Source organism: Quercus lobata, chromosome 1 (assembly GCF_001633185.2).
Source record: "Quercus lobata isolate SW786 chromosome 1, ValleyOak3.0 Primary Assembly, whole genome shotgun sequence".
NCBI lineage: Eukaryota > Viridiplantae > Streptophyta > Magnoliopsida > Fagales > Fagaceae > Quercus > Quercus lobata.
The window spans coordinates 27,964,196-27,984,079 of record NC_044904.1 but is presented as its reverse complement, the minus strand read 5'-3'; the positions used below and the strand labels follow the sequence as shown (position 1 = coordinate 27,984,079).

Sequence of the window (19,884 nt, the reverse complement as noted above, 5' to 3'; positions counted from 1 at the left end):
ATAAGAAAAAGAAAATGCTCATCAGTTTACTTTCTCTCTCTCTCTATATATATATATATATAGACTAGCTTGTAACCCCATGCATATATATAGATATACTTAAAAGATATACATTAAGATGCATCATATAATTCTTAAATATATAATTTAAATATTATTGATAATCATTTTTATATATATTTTTAACTCTTTAAAAAGTCTTGTAAGAATATTATTAGGTAGAAAATGTAAATTGTCTATTTAATTTTTTTTATGTTCATTAATTCTAAACTCTTTGGTTTTTGTGCGTAATAACTCACTTGGATGGATATTTATGATGTAGTCATACATTTGACTCTAAAATTAAGAAATAAAACTCTCTCTAAAAATAAATAATTTAGGTCACATGACGCAAAAATTGGACTTCAATTGTATAATCTAATTAGATTTTATCTAACTTTTACCTATTAATATATATTAGCATGTAACCCATGCAAACACAAGGATGCATTTAAAATTATACACAATTTTTATTATAAAAATATAAATAATTAGTCAAATTATTAGAAAAAAAAGCATGTAACACATGCATACATATAGATACATTTAAAATTAAACATAGTTTTTATCATAAAATATAAATAATTAGTTAAATTATTTTTTTAAAGCAAACATAATTAGTTAAATATTAAAATTTTTACCTAAATTTAATACTACTTACGATCATTTTTTTTTTAATTTTTTCAAAAATAAAATGTGTGGTGATCTTTGTTTTGTGATGATTTTTACTGAGTATATGTGATTATTATTTTATTTTATTTTATAGTTCATTAATATTAGATTCTTATTATTTTGCACTCATTAACTCAGTTGGCATAATGATTAAAAAACTTAAGCAAACACATGGCACAAACTTAAGTGGATAATTATAATGTGGTTCCCATATAAATTTAGACACATGGTACAGAATTGGATTCTAATTTCAAATTCTAATGGAATATTTTCTAAGTTTTTCCTATTAATATATACTAATGTATAACCCGTGCATATGCACGGTACACTTAAAAAAATTACAATTACACACATATATGGATTCAAATTATACTCTCTCTCTCTTTTATATATTTTATTTTAATTTCTTTTGGATATACACATGAGTTTACTTTTTTTTATATTGAGTTTTTGATGATTATTTATATTAGACCCTTTGTCTTTTGCACCACATTAAATTGCCTAAAAAAAAAAAAAAACCCTTAAGTAGAACACATGGTGCAAAATTAGACAACAATTGGAATCCAATTTAAAACCTAATTGGATTTTTTCTCAGGTTTACCTATTACAAAAATATATATGTAGATATTAAATCACTTGGCACAAAGATTAAAAAACTTAATTAGACATATGGCACAAATTTAAGTGGATTATTATGGTGTGATCCCACATAAATTTAGACACATGGTGTAAAATTGGATTTTAATTTTAAATTTTAATTGAACTCTCTCTCTCTCTCTCTCTCTCTCTCTCTCTCTCTCTCTCTCTCCTCTCTCTCTCTCTCTCTCTCTCTCTCTCTCTCTCTCTCTCTCTCTCTATATATATATATATATATATAGCTTCGGTTTCTAGTCCTAGGAGTGTAGGACTCATCGCCCCACTCGCACCATTAGGCCTTTTGAGTTGTACCCATTGTTCCAAATATAGGGCCCATATCAACAATTTGAAAGCAACGGGCATTTTCAAGAGGCCGCCCTAGAAGCCCAACCCATATGCACTATAGCACAGTAGAGACTCGTGCAAACTTAAGGGTACGTTATTTTTGAGCTTCTTAGTAATAGATTTTGTTTGATTTTGAATTTTGTTTGTAAGGTTCTGGAATTTCAATTATGGGGTGTTTAGTTTTTGGAGTAAGCACAAACAGAATTTTCTAATTTTTATACAAACAGAATTTTCTAATTTTTATGTAGTACCGCGAAAAAATGCACAAATTTTGCTATAATTCTCCATGTGACTGATTATGATCGGTTGAGAAAAAGTAGTGAATTCATGTGAAAGTGACATGCAATTAGTCACAGTATGCCACGTAAAAGCGTCATGGAAGAAGTTGTGAGTTTGTTTGTTGTACTAAAAGAACTCTTTTTTAAAAACAAAAACAAACATTTTTAGGGCCAAAATGAAACATTTTGAATCATTAAGGGTCAAAATGAAAAAACCTAAAACTTTAAGAAGGAAAAATACACTTCAACTGAATAAATAATTAGCTTTATGCATGTTGTGTTTTAATACTTTTTTAAAATTCCATTGTATAATAATTTTTCTATTCAAAATAAGTTTAACTGTGATGTGAATGAAGTTTTGAAAGTTTCTACAGTTAAAAATATGGATACAACGTCTATTAAGAAAAAAGAAAAAAAATGGATACAATGTAAAGTATGAAGTTTGATATATTTAAGATATATTTTAATTTGACTATTTTACCCCATATATATATTCAATTTTTTCTTTTAAAAATTTTTCAAAATACTTTTTTTTTCTTTCATAATTTGCGTTTTTGAGAAATGGATAAAGGTGGACACCAAAGAGTCATATATTCCAATTATATAAACAAAATTACAAAAAACAAAAAAACACATGGGTACAGTTAACTTACAAAAGTGAAAGTGCTTCGTGTAAGAAATTCTCTCCATTTGAAATGGACCAATTTAATGGTTTAAATTAAATATTATAAATTTAAAATTGTGTCTAATAATATGTCATCTAAAATTTAAAATAACATGATGTAATGTACACAGTTTGAGGCTCATATAAAAAAAAAATATATATATATATATATATATATTTATAGCTTATCACAAGTTCACAACAAGCCTAGAAAAATAAACTTCACTTCTTCGGGTCCAAAAAACTTAGGTTCACTTAGGTTAAAAGAAATGGGTTTTGGCCACTCTAAGTAAAGCTTGAAATTAGAATTACACGAATACTGAAGGCCAAATTGAGGCCATCCACTAGGTGAAAAATGGGCTAGACAAATACGAATTCCCAAGATTGGATTTGTTCTTCAAATACCAATCTCAGAGCTAATAGTAATCTTTAGCTTTTAGTTTAAAAACTAAAAAAGTAAACTAATGGTTTTTCCTGTTACTTTCCCTACATTGCTTAACCATGATTATCGTTCACTAATACCAACCATAGTTTTATTAGAGAACAAAATGGTAACCTAATTGAAGCACTTGACAAGGAAGATATTTAAGATTAAGGGTCCGTTTGAGAACCGCTTATTTTGATGAAACTAAAAATTGAAAACCACTTATTTTGATGAAAGTATGTAGAAAAAAGCTGACTTTTGGAGTAATGTGATCCACTTAACAGTGAAATGAGACCCACTTTAGGAGCAAAAATAAGCTAAAAAAAAAAATAAGCTAAGTTTTTCTCAAATCCAAAATGCAACCTAAGTTCCCTTTCACAAATCCAAATCGAATGGTCCAACCAGTAGCAGGGTGCTACGTGTTATGATCACAAAAATAACTATCCTTCAACATAAACTAAAACATGAAATAAATCAATTTCACTTGCCAAAAGACTCATATCTATGCACGCAATAGTGTAATAGTTTATTGGTGATTACATGCATACATCATAATGTAACAAAACTAATTAGGGACACGCAAAAGAGATCAAATTGAAATTGCCTTATTATGCAATACTACAAAGTACGGAAACCGGCATTTGTTTGCGGTAATTTTGAACCATATATGCTTATGGGAACGTGAAGCCATTCACTGTCATACCTCCATCAACGCATATAGTCTGCCCCGTTATGTATGAGGCCGCCGGTAGGCATAGGAATGCTACCAAGGAAGACACCTCTTTGGGCTCTCCAACGCGTTCCATAGGTGTTCGAGAGATAATAGCATTGAAAAAGTTTTCATCATCCAAATACTACAATAGAAAAGGAAAATAATAATTATGACATAATTTAATAAGCTAGTAATTAATTTCGATACATTGATAGGTTAAAATTTTACCGTTTCTTAAAAAAGAAAAAGAAAAAGAAAAAAGCACACGGGTGTGATGAAAAGGTCATTACAGGTTGGGATAAAGGGGTCTTCATGAACCAAGGCGCAACACAATTGGTCCTTATATTATCTTTTGCCCACTCGCATGCCAAATTTTTTGTCAGCTGATTCATTGCCCCTGCATACTTATAAAGACCTTCAATATTGTAGCTCAAAGTAGTAATAATATAATCCAAAAAATGATGAGACAAGCTTAAGTTACCTTTACTTGCTCCATATATGGAACCAGTACTGATTGATATGGCCCCACAAACTGAAGACACAAAGACAATGCTTCCTGCTGACGAAGCTTTCAATAGAGGATGGGCAAGTTGGCTCATGTGATAAGCTGATTCAAAATTTGTGGCCATGATAAAAGAGAAATCTTGGGCCGTATACTCCAAGGTCGGTTTTGTTTTGTTTGTCCCCACATTGTTTATCTATATCCATGCAATTATTGAACAATAGCACCGATTAGGAAATATATAAAAAATGCTAATAAAAGCTAGTGTTATTAATAAATTGACATAATAAATAAATTTCTGGATGATTTGTTTTTTAAAAGCTTATTTGCATCACTATTTCAAAATAGTTATGCAAATGCATACATAAAAATATGTGCTGAAGTACAACCTTAAGGGAGGGATTAACCAAAAAATAAGCATAACCAAGGGGTGACTTACAAGGATGTTAAGTTTCCCATTAAAGAGATTAGAGGCAGTGCTAATTAGATTCTCTCTCTCAGCTCTAGAGGATACATCGCACACTGAACCAGTGACTTGGAGACCCTTCTTTCTGCATTCACTTAAACATTCGTTAAGGTCGACTTCGTTTCGAGAGCATGTATGGACAGTTGCTCCAAAACCTGCTAGTTCCTCCACAATAGCATGCCTAATTAATCACAAAGTAATAAAAGGGGATCAATTTTTTTAGCGAATCAACGCGTTGAGAACATTGCTTGAGCTTCTTTTGAATGAATATACTATTATGAGGTGAATCACTTAATATAATTGAACTGACGATACATATCATACTATCATGCATAAAGGAGAGCTACTAGCATGAAAGTATTATGATTGAAAATATTTGCAAGAATAAGTAGTAAGAATAAGTTATTGATGAAGCTTTCTAGTTAAAAACAATAGCAAAAAAGGGAACACAAAAGGGAAAGAAAGTAGGGACCCTATTCCTTTGCTTCCACCGGTAACAAGAGCGGTCATGCCCTGAAGAGACCACCTACTGTTATCGGGCTGAGCCATTCTGTAAGATTTGTAAACCTAGAGAGGAAAGCTCGAAACTTTTAGATTTTATTGAATTGATTAAGACCGTACAAGATCCTATATCTATATATTAGTAGCAGAAAGTGAAAAACAAACTACCAAAATATCAGGGAGTTTGTTACTGCACGTGTCATATACACGTGTGTTATTTACGACAGATAAAGAATAGCTTATCTAGACTACTTGTAGTTTAACCAACTTTTCTGTCGTTTAACTTGCTACTTCTGCATTTGCTTCTTTTTCTTCTTCTGATCTCGATCATTTTCACACTCCCGCACAAGATGAGAGCTAGAACTGTGAATGTTAATGATGCTCATCTTGGTAAGTAAAGTAGCAAGCCGTTGAGCACTAAGTGCTTTTGTAAGCAAGTCTGCCAATTGTGTATGTGTAGTAGTATAAAATAACTTGATCACTTTGTCTTGTACCTTAGCTTTAACTAAATGATAGTCTACCTTGATATATTTAGTTCTTTCATGGAATACAGGGTTCTCTCCAATATACATTACTGCTTGATTATCACAGAAGAGCTATGCTGGTTGTGGATGATAGACTTTAAGATCCTTTAATAATGCTAACAGCCAAGTAATTTCACACACAATCACAACCATAGCTCTGTATTCTACCTTTGCAGATGATCTAGAAACTATGGATTGTTTTTTAGACTTTCATGAAATCAGAGACTCTCCCAAGAAAACACAATAACTAGTAGTTGATCTTCTGGTGTCAATACATGCTGCCCATTGAGCATCTGTAAAGGCTTTCAAATGAAAATATGATATGGAAGATAGCAAAATCCCTTGACCAGGACAACCTTTGATATATTGCAAAACTTTATAAGTTGCATCTAAATGGGGTTTTCTAGGCTTAGACATAAATTGGCTAAGTTTATATTTTGAGTATGTTATGTCAAGTTTGGTAATAGTAAGGTATAACAATCTACCAACCAGTCTTCTATAAACCCCTGGATCAAGTAGTAGTTCTCCGTGAAATTTACTCAGTTTTAGATTTTGTTCCATTGGAACTCTACTAGGCTTACAAGCTATCTGATAATTAAAAGAAATACTACACCTATAATATTTTCATAACAAATAAATTGTAGATGATAAGTTACTACTGATAGATAAAAAAGTGATTTTAGTAATGGGTTCAAATTAAATCCAACTTGGTATTTGGTTGTCCAAGCAATATTTCTTAGCTTAATTTGTCCATTGATCGGCAAGTGTTGATATGAATGATGAGGAAGACATGATCATACGGTTTTGATCTCAAGTCGCATGAAAAATATTTTCAATTCTGTTAATGATATTCTCTTGTCAGCATATGGACGTGATTGACAATATGCTGCACAGGGGTAAATTTCACTGAAACAGATTTTTTCTAGCATCGGAGGAGGATGCTAGTTAAATTTCGTAGAAACCATGAGGAGGTTATAAACGTCAACGTACAAATACAGTAAGACAAAAGCATGTTCTATGAATAGTAGCGGTTTCAAGCATTTTTGTAAGAGTGATTATTAAGAAACTTAAATTATACAAAATTTAATAAAAAAAGAATATATATAGACAAAAACACATACATGCAAATAAATAAAATCTTATAATTTCCTTCTACAATTATTTATTTATTTATTTTGAAATCATTATATGATAGTCTCATTATCAATGTTACAAACTACATCTCTTCAAAAGTTTAGTTAAATAAAAATTTTCTTGGACTCTTTATTTTTATTTGCAAGGACTTAATATGTTATTAAAGGGACCAAAGTTTAAGAACAAAATTTTGAAAATCTAATCGATGAATTGCATGTTCTCTATATTCTTAAAATATGTCAAAATTTCATGCCAATTGGATGTTATTTACCATTCGACCCATTAAATTATTTTTTATGTATAATTTTAGACTGCAAAAACTTAAAATTTAAATAGTTGATTGACAACATAAATATTGATCTTTTATCTTTTTGAAATTTTGCAAGTATGGAGGATTTAAAGAAGAAATTAAATGGTGAATTTGTTAAAATTCACATTTAATAAAAAAAATATTGAATAGAGTTGTAGCCTTAGTCTACAATCAAGTTTGTTATCAAATTTTGTCCAAAATTTAATTATGTTGGGCCTTAAAAAAAATTGGGGTGGTTACAAAATTTTTTTAATGATAAAAAAATCATAAATTTTTAAAATTTATACATGGTAATTGTTTTTTTTTTCTAGGTTAGGGTGGTCCTGTGATCATCCTAAACTCTCTATAGAGCCACCCCGGTCTAAGAATCCAATGAATCTTTTTCAGGTTAATGAAAGGATATGAAATAAAGTTAAATTTAGATTAGGCGAAGTATTATGTTCAACTAAACTCTGTTTATTGTCATTACATTATTGCCAGCTCTTAACAAATGAGATCTTTTGCGTGTATTTGTAAGCGATTATGTAGGGAAGTTCGATTTAATAGGAAATACTAAGAAAAAATAAATATTGACGAAAGGAAAGAACTGAGTGGGAACAGAGAACTGAAAGAATGGACAGATATACAAGTATTTCAAGTTATTTTTTATATCTTAACATTGATTATAACTTGCACAATGATCTTGTCTACTACTAAAAGTTTTATAAATTAATTTTGTTTATGGAGTAATTCTACGGTACCCCAAAAAAAGGGGTACGGCACTCACTAGTTAGTAACTTGCTATACCAGGTTACTTTTTTCTCACATTTTATGGTTTCATCTTCACATTGTGCAATTCTGTAAGGTTGAATTTAATCAACCATCTTGTTGGCTTTATTTTGTGCCAAATTTGCTTGTATTTCAGCATTTAGTAACTCTGTATTTAGGTGGGATTGTTGTAAGGGTAGTGAGTGAGATAGAGTGTTGAAATGCTCAAGAGTGTGCAAGAAAACAGAGCCTCGTGACTTGATCTCGTGGGTGACTTGCGGTTTCAAGCCGCCAAAAGTAGTACACGTGCCAAGCATGCCAGAAGTTGAAGCGTCATGCTAGCTGGAGCACTACAGGACAAAATAGGACAACTGGCCATTCTGTTATCTAGCGACTGGATCTTGCGACTCAGTCAAGCCGTGAGGCCAAGCCGCAAGCCAGCCTTGTTTTGAAAAACCTGACTTTTTACATTCCATTCTCACCCCGTATAAATACCCCTTATACCCACAAAAGAAAGAGAGCTTCTAGAGAGAATTTTGAGAGAGAAATCCTAGAGTAAAACAAGATTGATTCATCTACAATCTTTACATAAGAGTCTCTTCAAATTCCTTAACTCTCTTTCTCTCCATTGTTAAACCCTTGAGAGATCTTTTACCAAAACCTTTTCTCACCATATCCATTACTATGAGAGGGCTGTTTGGTGTTCTGGGAAGCAGTTAAGAAGGAACCAATCTACATTGGTTGATGCTATGGTCAAGTAGCAGAATCTAGGAAGCTAGAAAAAAAATAGGTTTGGCACAATCTCGTTGGAGCAAGAAGCTTGGAGGGCTTAGGTACACTGGGTGGATTAGGCTTGAATGGTCTATTGCTGTTCATGTATCCCAACTACATTTTCTAGTGGATTACTTACCGCTTGGAGGGCGGCAGAGAGGTTTTACGCCAAGGGCTTCGGTTTCCTCTTCGATAACACATCGTATGTTGTCCTTGTGTTTGCATCTTCCTTCCCTTTTATCTTTGCCTTTTATTATCTGCTGTGGGTTGTGATTTTAATTGGCTTAGATTGTTTACCAATTCTTTTTATAACTTTTGTTTATTTTCCGCACATTAGTTGTTTGTCATAAAGCTTGAATTGGTTATTTTGTAATTGGGGGTCTAAACGTTCAAAGGTGTTTTATATACTAATTGAACTTTCAATTGGTATTAGAGTGGGTGCACTTGTTGTGGTTTAATTACCTAAGTGCGATCCTTGACCCCTTTGTTATAGATGCTGTTATGGAAAGGGTCATGCTGAATTGTAGTTGAAGTGTTTATGAAAATGACTCTATGAGTATGTTTGAAGGGTGTCCTAACAATGAACTCTTAGAGCTATTAAAAACTAAGAAACATGCGAGGATATTTGTTCACATATTGAAATATTTTGAAAATGAGAATCACATCTTCAATAATAGCATATTTGAATCTAAATCTTTGATTAAGAAGTACAAAAGAAAAAATAGAATGTTGCGTGAGATGATTAATAATCTGAAAATGAAATGTAAATCTAACAGAAGCATGAAAACTGAAGACAAAATTATGTTTGAAGGTCAAGAATGTTTATCTCATGTGAGCTTATTTGTGCATACCTCATTGAAGGTATTTAATTCATGCTCGTGGTATCTTGACAACGGGTGTTCTCATCACATGACAGGGGATAAATCACTGTTTAAGACACTTAAAGAGAAGGTTGGTGACTATGTGACTTTTGGTGATGGAAGTCATGTTCAAGTTCTCGGTAAAGGGATTATCGAGATACCTGGATTACCTCTGTTGAAAGATGTTTTATACATCAAAGGGCTGAAGGCAAATCTGCTGAGTATCACTCAAATATGTGATGAGGATTTCCTTGTCCAATTCTCTAAGAAGGGATGCTTAATCATCAATGAAGAAGGGATTCAAGTCTTGGAGGGAAATCAGACTATAGACAACTGCTATGGAGTAGTTCCTACAGCACCCATTTCGTGTAGAAGTGCTCGTGTTGACATGTTGGAACTTTGGCATCACAGATTTGGGCATGCGAATTTCAAACAAGTAGCTAAAGTGTCTAAACTTGAAGCAGTTGAGAGACTTCCTAAGTTTGGAAAGGTGAAGAAGACTATTTGTGGTGCATACCAAATGGGAAAGCAAACAAAGGCAAGTCATCACAAGGTGAATGTGATTGCTACTTCTTGGTGTTTAGAGTTACTTCATGTTGATCTAACGGGGCCTACTAGAACTGAAAGCCTAGGAGGAAAGAGGTACATTATGGTCATTGTGGATGATTACTCAAGATACACTTGGGTTGAATTTCTTAGAGAAAAATCAGAAGCATATGAAAGGTTGGAAATTCTTTGCAAGAAACTACAAAATGAGAAAGGGGTCTCTATTGCCAAGATAAGAAGTGATCATGGGAAAGAATTTGAGAATGTAAGATTTGAGTCTTTCTGTGAAAAGAATGGAATCAAAAAGGAATTTTCAACTCCCAAAACGCCTCAACAAAATGGAGTAGTAGAGAGAAAGAATCGGGTGATTCAGGAAATGACAAGAGTCATGTTACTTAACAAGCAAATACCTCAAAAGTTTTGGGGAGAAGCTATGAACACCTCGTGTCACATTGGCAATAGAATATTTTTCCCAGTAGGAACAAAGAAGATCGCCTATGAGATTTGGAATGGAAAGAAGCCCAGAGTAAAGTATTTCCGAGTGTTTGGAAGCAAGTGTTATATCCTAAATGATCGGGAGAATCTTGGGAAATTTGATGCAAAAAGCGATGAAGGTATTTTCCTTGGGTACTCTACTACTAGCCAGGCGTATAGAGTTTTTAACAAGAGAACTAAGACAGTGATGGAGTCCATCAATGTCAAGATTGATGATGCCTTAACAAAGGTAGAAATGATTGATGATGGAGAAGGGCTGAGCACCAAAGAACCCGATGTTGAGGTCGAAGCTCTTGATATAGAAGTTGAAGGATCTACACCGGAAGAAGAATCAACTCCCATGAACCCAAGAATGGAAACAAGATCAATGTCTAGAACATCAAGTCCTCTCACTCCTCCAGAAGTCCATCCTCCCATCTCACGGAGTGATGAAGTCTCCACATCAAAGAAGCCATCATCAAGAGTGATTAAGAACCATCCGGAAAGCAACATCATAGGGTCTCTAGATGAAGGTCTTCGCCTCAAAAAAGGAAACATCCTTTTGGCCAATCATGTAACATATCATTGCTACCTTGCTCAATTTAAGCCAAAAAGGTAGAAGAGGCTCTTTAAGATGAGAATTGGGTTGAGTCAATGCATGAAAAGCTGAATTACTTTGTGAGGAATGATGTCTGGGAACTTGCTCCAAGGCTTGAAAATGTTCATGTCATAGGCACGAAATGGATATTCAAAAACAAAACCGATGAAGATGGAGAGATAATACGGAATAAATCTCGGTTAGTAGCTCAAGGATACACTCAAGTAAAAGGAGTAGACTTTGATGAATCCTTCGCTCCTGTGGCAAGACTTGAGTCTATTCGAATTCTCATGTCCATTGCATGCACTATGAACTTCAAACTCTATCAAATGGATGTAAAATGTGCATTTCTAAATGGATACCTGAATGAAGAAGTGTTTGTTGAGAAACCAAAAGGTTTTGAGGATCCTCACTTTCCTGATCATGTGTTGAGATTGAAGAAAGCCCTTTATGGCTTAAAACAAGCGCCTAGAGCTTGGTATAATCGGCTTACACATTACCTCCTAGATAGAGGATTCAAAAGGGGATATGCCGACCGGACTATGTTTGTCAAAAATGATGAAGATTATCTCCTTGTGGCACAAGTATATGTTGATGACATAGTGTTTGGGGCTACCTTTGAAGATCGAGCTATTGAATTCTCTAAGGAAATGAAGAAAGAATTTGAGATGAGTATGGTGGGGGAACTCACATGTTTCTTAGGCTTTCAAGTCAAACAACAGAAGGAAGGTATATTCGTTTCACAAGAAAAGTATGCTAGAAACATTGTTAAGAAGTTTGGACTAGATTCCAAAAAACATGCCTCCACTCCCATGAGCTCGTCTATTAAAATGAATGTTGATTCTTCTAGAGTGGAAGTGAGTCCTACCTTATATAGGAGTATCATTGAAAGTTTACTCTATCTTACAGCTAGTAGATCGGACATTGCATTCAGCATTGGTGTTTGTGCCAGATATCAAGCTAATCTAAAGGAATCACACCTGACTGCGGTTCAGGGAATTATTCGATATATCAATGGAACTTCAGACTATGGTCTGTGGTATTCAAATGACTCAAATGCTTGTCTTGCCGAGTATTCAGATGTTGACTGGGCTGGTAGTGTGGACGATTAGAAGAGTACTTTAGGAGGCTGCTTCTACCTTGGTAATAATCTTGTCTCGTGGATGAGCAAGAAATAAAATTCCGTGTCTCTCTCTACTGCTGAAGCAGAGTACATAGCCGTTGGAAGTTGCTGCACCCAGCTTCTTTGGATGAAGAAATTACTCCATGACTATGGAATTCCTCAAGAGACGATGTGTGTCTTCTGTGACAACACCAGTGCCATCAATCTATCTAAGAACCCTGTCCAGCATTCAAAATCTAAACACATAGAGATACGTTACCATTTCATTCGAGATTTGGTAGAGAAAAGAGTTGTGTGCCTTGAATTCATACACACTAACAATCAAAAGGCGGACATCTTCACCAAGCCTGTCGATGGTTCACGGTTTGAATCCCTCCGTAAGACTATTGGTGTTAGTACAATTCCTTGAATCTCTTGTGTGATGTGTGCTTCACATATTTACAATGTGTTAGTTTTTTTGTTGGGGCACACACTACTTTGTTGGCATTTTGTATAGCATGATTCTGTTGGATGTTAACTGCTTTGTTTGTTTTTGTTGTTTTTACATTGTTTCTTTTGATCAATATTTTCTTTCTTATGTGTCAAAAATCCAAAAACCATATAAAAGTATAAAATCAAAAAGTTTGGTCGACTTTGTTGAGTTTTGTCTCAAAACTTGTTTTGTCTTGTACCTTTGTGCCAATGGCTTTATGCATTTACGAGCGTAGCTTGTTTCTTTGCACTCTTATTACTGTGGAAGAAATCTTGAAATCTATGTGATTGTTGTAAATAGATCTTCAAACTTGTCATGAATGATTAGTGAATGGTTATGTTGATCTTGAGACATGCATAGACTTGTGCCTATATATCCTCCCACTCTTTATTTTTGTTTTTGTTAAAAGGAGCTCACCAAATGTAAATCTCCAAATGAAAAGAGATATTGAGCTGTAAAAGCCTGTCGCACATATTAGTATTCGATTAGGAAAAAGGGAAAGGGACCAATAATTATAGTGAATGATTATTCAAAAAGCCAAAGGCTTTCTCATCAAGGTGAAATATCAAATATCACTCTCACAATGAGAGGTCACTGTCTCAAAAGGATCAAAAAGATCAAATGTTATGATTGAAAATGGAGTCAAATGTAAAGCTCCAAATTATGTAATCAAGTCATGTGGTAGGTCATAGAAGCATACTTTTGTAATTGAGATGGGTCACATGATCTATTGCTAATTGTGTATGCCTTGGTTGAATTGATCATTGAAACTTCACGTTAGACTAAGGACTATCTCATTGTTGATACCCACACACAACATACAAGTTTATGTTCAATGAATGCCATATTCATTTATGTGATTATACTTGATAAAATGTGTTTTCACATGCTCAATATTTGTTGATTCAAACACAAAAAGATTTTTGAGTGTTTTAGGTGTTTTTGGAAAGTACTTTGTTCTTCAAATACTGAAAATTTCAAAAAATAGTGTTGCCCTGTTTTGGCGACTCAGTCGCGGGTAAGTCAAGTCGCATTCCACAGTTGCGAGCTCGCGGGTCAGGTTTGGCGACTTGTTCGCGAGTGGAAGGTCCAGTCGCGAGGGGTACACAGAGATTTTTGCGGCTCAGCTCGTGACTCCCTCGCGAGTGAGACTTCTAGTAGCGAAAAACACTTAGAAAATTTTTTCAAATTTTCAATTTGAAGTGTTTTGGCGGGTAATCTTGGCAACTATCTAGCGACTTACCTCAGCCGCGAAAATTGCGTGTTTTGCAAAATGAGCTCATTTTCAACACTATTCTTAAAAAAGGTCTTCATTTGCTTGTGTTGCGTTCTGTGACTGTTCACTTTTTGGTCTTACTTTCAATATTTCAACATCACTGTGGTAATCTTCAAATTCTTCCACCATTTTGTTACCATTCTCTCAATCTTCAAGGAAAGGTATGGGTTTTGTCCTCTACTCTTTATTTTTCACAGTTATTGCCTTTTCGTCATGGATTTTGTGTTCTATTTGGTATTCGTATTTCTCTTAACCGTGTTTGGTTATTTGAGTGTCTGATGTTCTTATTTTTTTGTGGTTTTAATCTGATCCACTCTTTATTGTGGCAACATTGGGTCATTATTGTCCCTCATTGTTATTTTCTGGTCATTTCCATCCAGCTGTTAGGGTTATCTTCATAATCCCTAGTTTGAAACTAACCCTCTGCTAATAATGTCTGTTGGATTGTGTTCTTTCTTTTCCTCTATTAAATGATACAGACTTGAAATGTCTCCATTCAAGAAAGCAGCTGTGAAAGGAGGTAGTTCCAAATGAAAGGAACCTGTCATTGATGTCGATGACTACTCACCTCAAACAAAAGGGTTTCGTTCTTCATCAAGAGTGTTCGATCCCAACAACTTCAGATCCTATGCTGCCTTTCAGTGTTATGAGAATTATTTCTGAAATGCTACACCTTTACTAGAAAGACCTGTTGACCAATCATCACTTCATGACATTGACATTCCAAAATGGTTTGCTCACAAAGATTGGAATTACCTTCTCTCTGATCTGGATGAAGCTTATGAGAATTTGGTAAAGGAATTTTATGCCAATGCGATTGTGGAAGGAGAAGAACTCAAGTGCTGGGTTAGGAGAAAGAACTTTTCAGTCTTTCCTGCATATTTGGCAGAGATCCTTTACATCAACCGACCAATGCTTAGACACTCACCGGTTTATGATGATCTTTGTCCTGATGAGGAACTCCTTAAGGAGGGTCTTGGACAAGACTTGGAATTCTCATCCAATGGAAACTCAGTTAGCGTTTCCTCTCTTCCTCCGAAACTGAGAGTGCTTACAATTATGATGTTTCACAATTTGTACCCCCTATCCAGCACTGGGTATATGAACCTCGAACGTGCCTTGTTTCTTCATGACCTAATCTCTGATGTAGAGATTGACATCTGTGCTCACATCTTTCATGTTCTGCGCAAAACGGTTCTATGAACTGAGTCCTGAATATGTGTTCCTTTTTGCTGTCTCATTTCAAGGATCTTAAAGCTCAAAGGAATTTATCTAACAGCAGATGAATCTCCTTGCCTAAAACCGAATCCAGTCAACATGCGTACATTCAACACAAGCATTGGTCATAGTCAGAAGAGAGCCAAACCGAAAACTTCCACATCTCACAGTGGCTCGCATTTCAGCACTCTCTCCCTTGACGAAAAACTTGATCACATTGTATCATCTGTCCACGAGTTGAATACCAAGATGTCCGCACTCACATTTACTTTACACCATCACAGCACTCGATGGGATGTGAAGTTTACCTCACTTCAAACTCAATTGGATTAGATTTAAATAAAGCTAGAAGAGGATGTGTAGCTATTCCATGACAAAAAGGGGGAGATGCTGTCATAAGGGAGGGGAATGCAATGAAAGGGGGAGTTTGATTAGAGGGGGAGAAAATTACCTAAGGGGGAGTGTTTTAGCAAGCAGTTTCAATACTTTACTTTAAGTTGTTATTCAGTTTATTATGTGTTTGTACCCATGTTGCTTCTATAAGCTTTTAGGATTTATGTTCTTTAATCTGTAGGCTTTATGGTTTGTACCATGCTTTATGCAGCCTTTTATACTTTGTTAAATCAGTATTGTTAACTAAATGTCATGCATTTTCTTGTTAAGTACTGTCACTCTTGTACTCTTGTAGGATTGTTCCTAGATGCATATACTTAGTGTATTGTGCATTGGTTGAGTGTTGGGCATGCAAGTGACTTGCATTGAGCTTGTTAGCTTGTTTCTTCAAGTGTTCATTCCAAGTGTGAATGAGTATTGTGGTCACTACCTTGTAGTGATTGCTTTGTTGATCAAGCCGTGGTTTATTTCTAAACTCCATCTTTGCTTGATCACATATTGCTTGCTTTATATGCATTTCATGCTTTTCTGCATACAATGATCATGTTGTATTGTTGTGTTTCAGGAGTTTCATGTTCATATGATTCAAGAGTTTCACAGTTTCTAGAGTTAGGTGTGAGTGAGTTTTGCTCAACTGTTCCCAACTCATATGTTAAGTCTAGAGTCTGTTTTAGGTTTTGTCACGGAATAGCCAAAGGGGGAGATTGTAAGGTTGAATTTAATCAACCATCTTGTTGACTTTATTCTGTGTCAAATTTGCTTGTATTTCAACATTTAGTAACCCTGTATTTAAGTGGGATTGTTGTAAGGGTAGTGAGTGAGATAGAGTGTTGAAATGCTCAAGAGTGTGCAAGAAAACAGAGCCTCGCGACTTGATCTCTTGGGTGACTCGCGGCTTCAAGCCACCAGAAGCAGCATACGTGCCAAGCATGCCAGAAGTTGAAGCGTCATGCTAGTTGGAGCACTATAAGACAAAATAGGACAACTGGCCGTTCTGTTATCTCGCGGCTGGATCTCGCGACTCAGTCAAGCTGCGAGGCCAAGCCGCAAGCCAGCCTTGTTTTGAAAAACCTGACTCGTCACATTCCATTCTTATCTCAGTATAATACTCCTTATACCCACAAAAGAAAGAGAGCTTCTAGAGAGAATTTTGAGAGAGAAACCCTAGAGTAAAACAAGATTGATTCATCTACAATCTTTACATAAGAGTCTTTTCAAATTCCTCAACTCTCTTCCTCTGTATTGTTAAACCCTTGAGAGGTCTTTTACCAAAACCTTTTCTCACCATATCCATTACTGTGAGAGGGCTGTTTGGTGTTCTGGGAAGCAGTTAGGAAGGAACCAATCTATATTAGTTGATACTATGGTCAAGTAGCGGAATCCGGGAAGTTAGAAAAGAAATAGGTTCGACACAACCTCGTTGGAGCAAGAAACTTGGAGGGCTTAGGTACACTAGGTAGATTAGGTTTGGAGGGTCTATTGCTGTTCATGTATCCCAACTACATTTTCTAGTGGATTACTTATCGCTTAGAGGGTGGCGGAGAGGTTTTACGTCAAGGGTTTCGATTTCCTTTTCGATAACACATTATGTGTTGTCCTTGTGTTTGCATCTTCCTTCCCTTTTATCTTTGCCTTTTATTATCTGCTGTGGGTTGTGATTTTAATTGGTTTAGATTGTTTACCAATTCTGTTTATAGGTTTTGTTCATTTTCTGCACACTAGTTGTTTGTCATAAAACTTGAATTGGTTATTTGTAATTGGGGGTCTAAACGTTCAAGGGTTTTTTATACACTAATTGAACTTTCAAGTTCTAACATCATAAGTGACAGTTCTTTTTTCACATTTGGTAGTTCCCTTACTTTTTTCTCACATTTGACAGTTTCATCCTCACATTGTACAGTTCTAAAGTTTTATTTTCACATTGTACAGTTCTAACATCACATATAACAGTTCTTTTCTCACATTTGATGGTTTTATTACTTTTTTTTTCTCACATTTGATAGTTCCATCCTTATATTGTGCGTTTCCAACATCACATATGACAATTCTTTTATCACATTGAGTGGTTTCCTTACTTTTTTCTCACACTTGATGGTTCCATTCTCATATTGTGTAGTTCCAACATTACATTTGACAGTTTTTTCTCACATTTGGTGGTTCCCTTATTTTTTTCTCAAATTTGACAGTTCCATCCTCCTGTTGTGCAGTTCTAACATCACATGTGACAGTTCTTTTCTCACATTTGGTAGTTTCCTTACTTTTTTTCTTACATTTGATGGTTCCATCCTCACATTGTGCGGTTCCAACGTTACACATGACAGTTCTTTCGTCATATTGGGTGGTTTTCTTACCTTTTTCTCACACTTGATAGTTCCATCCTCACTTTATGCGGCTTCAATATCACATATGACAGTTCTTTTGTCACATTAGGTGGTTTCTTTACTTTTTTCTCATACTTGACGGTTCTATCCTCACATTGTGCAGTTCCATCATCACATGTGATAGTTCTTTTCTCACATTAGGTAGTTCCCTTACTTTTTCTCACATTTAATGGTTCCATCCTCACATTTTATAGTTCCAACATCACATGTGAGTTTTTTTCTCATATTTAGTAGTTTCAGTACTTTTTCTCATATTTGACAGTTTCATCCCTACATTATGCGATTCTAACATCACATATGACAGTTCTTTTATCACATTGGATTGTGCCCTTACTTTTTTCTCATATTTGACGGTTTTATCCTCACATTGTGTAGTTCCAATATCACATGTGACAGTTTTTTTTCTCACGTTGGTGGTTCCCTTACTTTTTTTTTTTCACATTTGACGATTTCATCCTCTCGTTGTGCAGTTCCAACATCACATGTGATAGTTTTTTTCTCACATTTGGTGGTTCCCTTACTTTTTTTCTTACATTTGACGGTTCCATCCTCACATTTTGCAGTTCTAACATCACATGTAATAGTTCTTTTCTCACATTTCGCGGTTTCCTTACTTTTTTTTCACATTTGACGGTTTCATCCCCATATTACGCAGTTCCAACATCAAATGTGACAGTTCTTTTCTCATATTTTGTGGTTCTCTTACTTTTTCTCACATTTAATGGTTCCATTCTCACGTTATGCAATTCCAACATCATATGTGTAATTTTTTTGTCATATTTGGTGGTTCTCTCACTTTTTCTCACATTTGACGGTTCCATCTTCACATTGTTCAGTTCCAATATCACATGTGACAGTTTTTTTCTCACGTTGGATGGTTCCCTTACTTTTTTCTCACATTTAACGGTTTCATCCTCACGTTGTGCAGTTCCAACATCACATGTGACAATTTTTTTCTCACATTTGGTGGTTCCCTTACTTTTTTTCTCACATTTGACGGTTCCATCTTTACATTGTGCAGTTCCAACATCACATGTAACAGTTTTTTTCTCACATTTGATAGTCCCCTTACTTTTTTCTCACATTTGATGGTTTCATCTTTGCATTATGTAGTTCCAGTATCAAATATGATAGTTCTTTTCTCATATTTGGTGGTTCTCTTATTTTTTTTTCTCACATTTGACGGTTCCATCATCATATTGTGCAATTCCAACATCATATGTGTCAGTTCTTTTGTCACATTTGATGGTTCCCTTATTTTTTTTCTCACATTTAACGATTCTATCATCACATTGTGCAATTCCAACATTACATGTGATAGTTCTTTTCTTACGTTGGGTGGTTCTCTAACTTTTTTCTCACATTTGATAGTTCCATCCTCACATTGTGCAGTTCTAATATTACATTTGACAGTTTTTTTATTACATATAGTGGTTCATTTATTTTTTTCCTCAAATTTGATGGTTTCATTGCTATATTAAGCAGTACCAACATCGAGTCTGTTCTATTTTTGTTACATGTGACAATTCTTTTCTCACATTTGGTGATTCCTTTACTCTTTTTTTTTTTTTTTACATTTGACGGTTTTATCCTCACATTATGCAGTTCCAATATCACATGTGATAGTTCTTTTCTTACATTTGGTGGTTCCTTTACTTTTTTTCCCTCACATTTGACAGTTCCATTCTCACATTGTATAGTTCCAACATCACATGTGACAGTTGTTTCTCACATTTGGTGGTTCTCTTACTTTTTTCTCACATTTGATGGTTCCATTGTCACATTAAGTAACACCAACATCACATCTGACTCTATTTT

General features: G+C 34.6%; 1 protein-coding gene across 2 annotated transcripts; it reads right to left on the bottom strand.

The window, feature by feature from the left end:
- Nucleotides 1-3,511: 3,511 nt before the first annotated feature.
- On the bottom strand, nucleotides 3,512-5,360 carry LOC115985545 (tropinone reductase homolog At5g06060-like). Of its 2 annotated transcripts, none has more exons than XM_031108492.1 (5): nucleotides 5,211-5,360; nucleotides 4,712-4,919; nucleotides 4,252-4,468; nucleotides 3,999-4,167; nucleotides 3,512-3,912 (listed from the first exon to the last, which is right to left on the bottom strand). In XM_031108492.1, exons 1-5 carry the CDS (start codon nucleotides 5,285-5,287, stop codon nucleotides 3,822-3,824), a joined length of 762 nt encoding a protein of 253 aa, XP_030964352.1. In that variant the 5' UTR covers nucleotides 5,288-5,360; the 3' UTR covers nucleotides 3,512-3,821. The 2 variants fall into 2 exon arrangements, with proteins under 2 accessions (XP_030964352.1, XP_030964348.1); XM_031108488.1 differs by having other exon boundaries at nucleotides 4,061-4,167; nucleotides 5,211-5,359.
- Nucleotides 5,361-19,884: the final 14,524 nt, after the last annotated feature.

Coding starts and splice junctions, on each gene's coding strand:
- LOC115985545 (XM_031108488.1), bottom strand. CDS start 5,287: ATGGCTCAGCCCGATAACAGTAGGTGGTCTCTTCAGGGCATGACCGCT. Junction 4,920..5,210: donor GGTGGAAGCAAAGGAATAGG/GTCCCTACTTTC, acceptor GTGATTAATTAG/GCATGCTATTGTGGAGGAAC. Junction 4,469..4,711: donor ATGGGAAACTTAACATCCTT/GTAAGTCACCCC, acceptor GCATGGATATAG/ATAAACAATGTGGGGACAAA.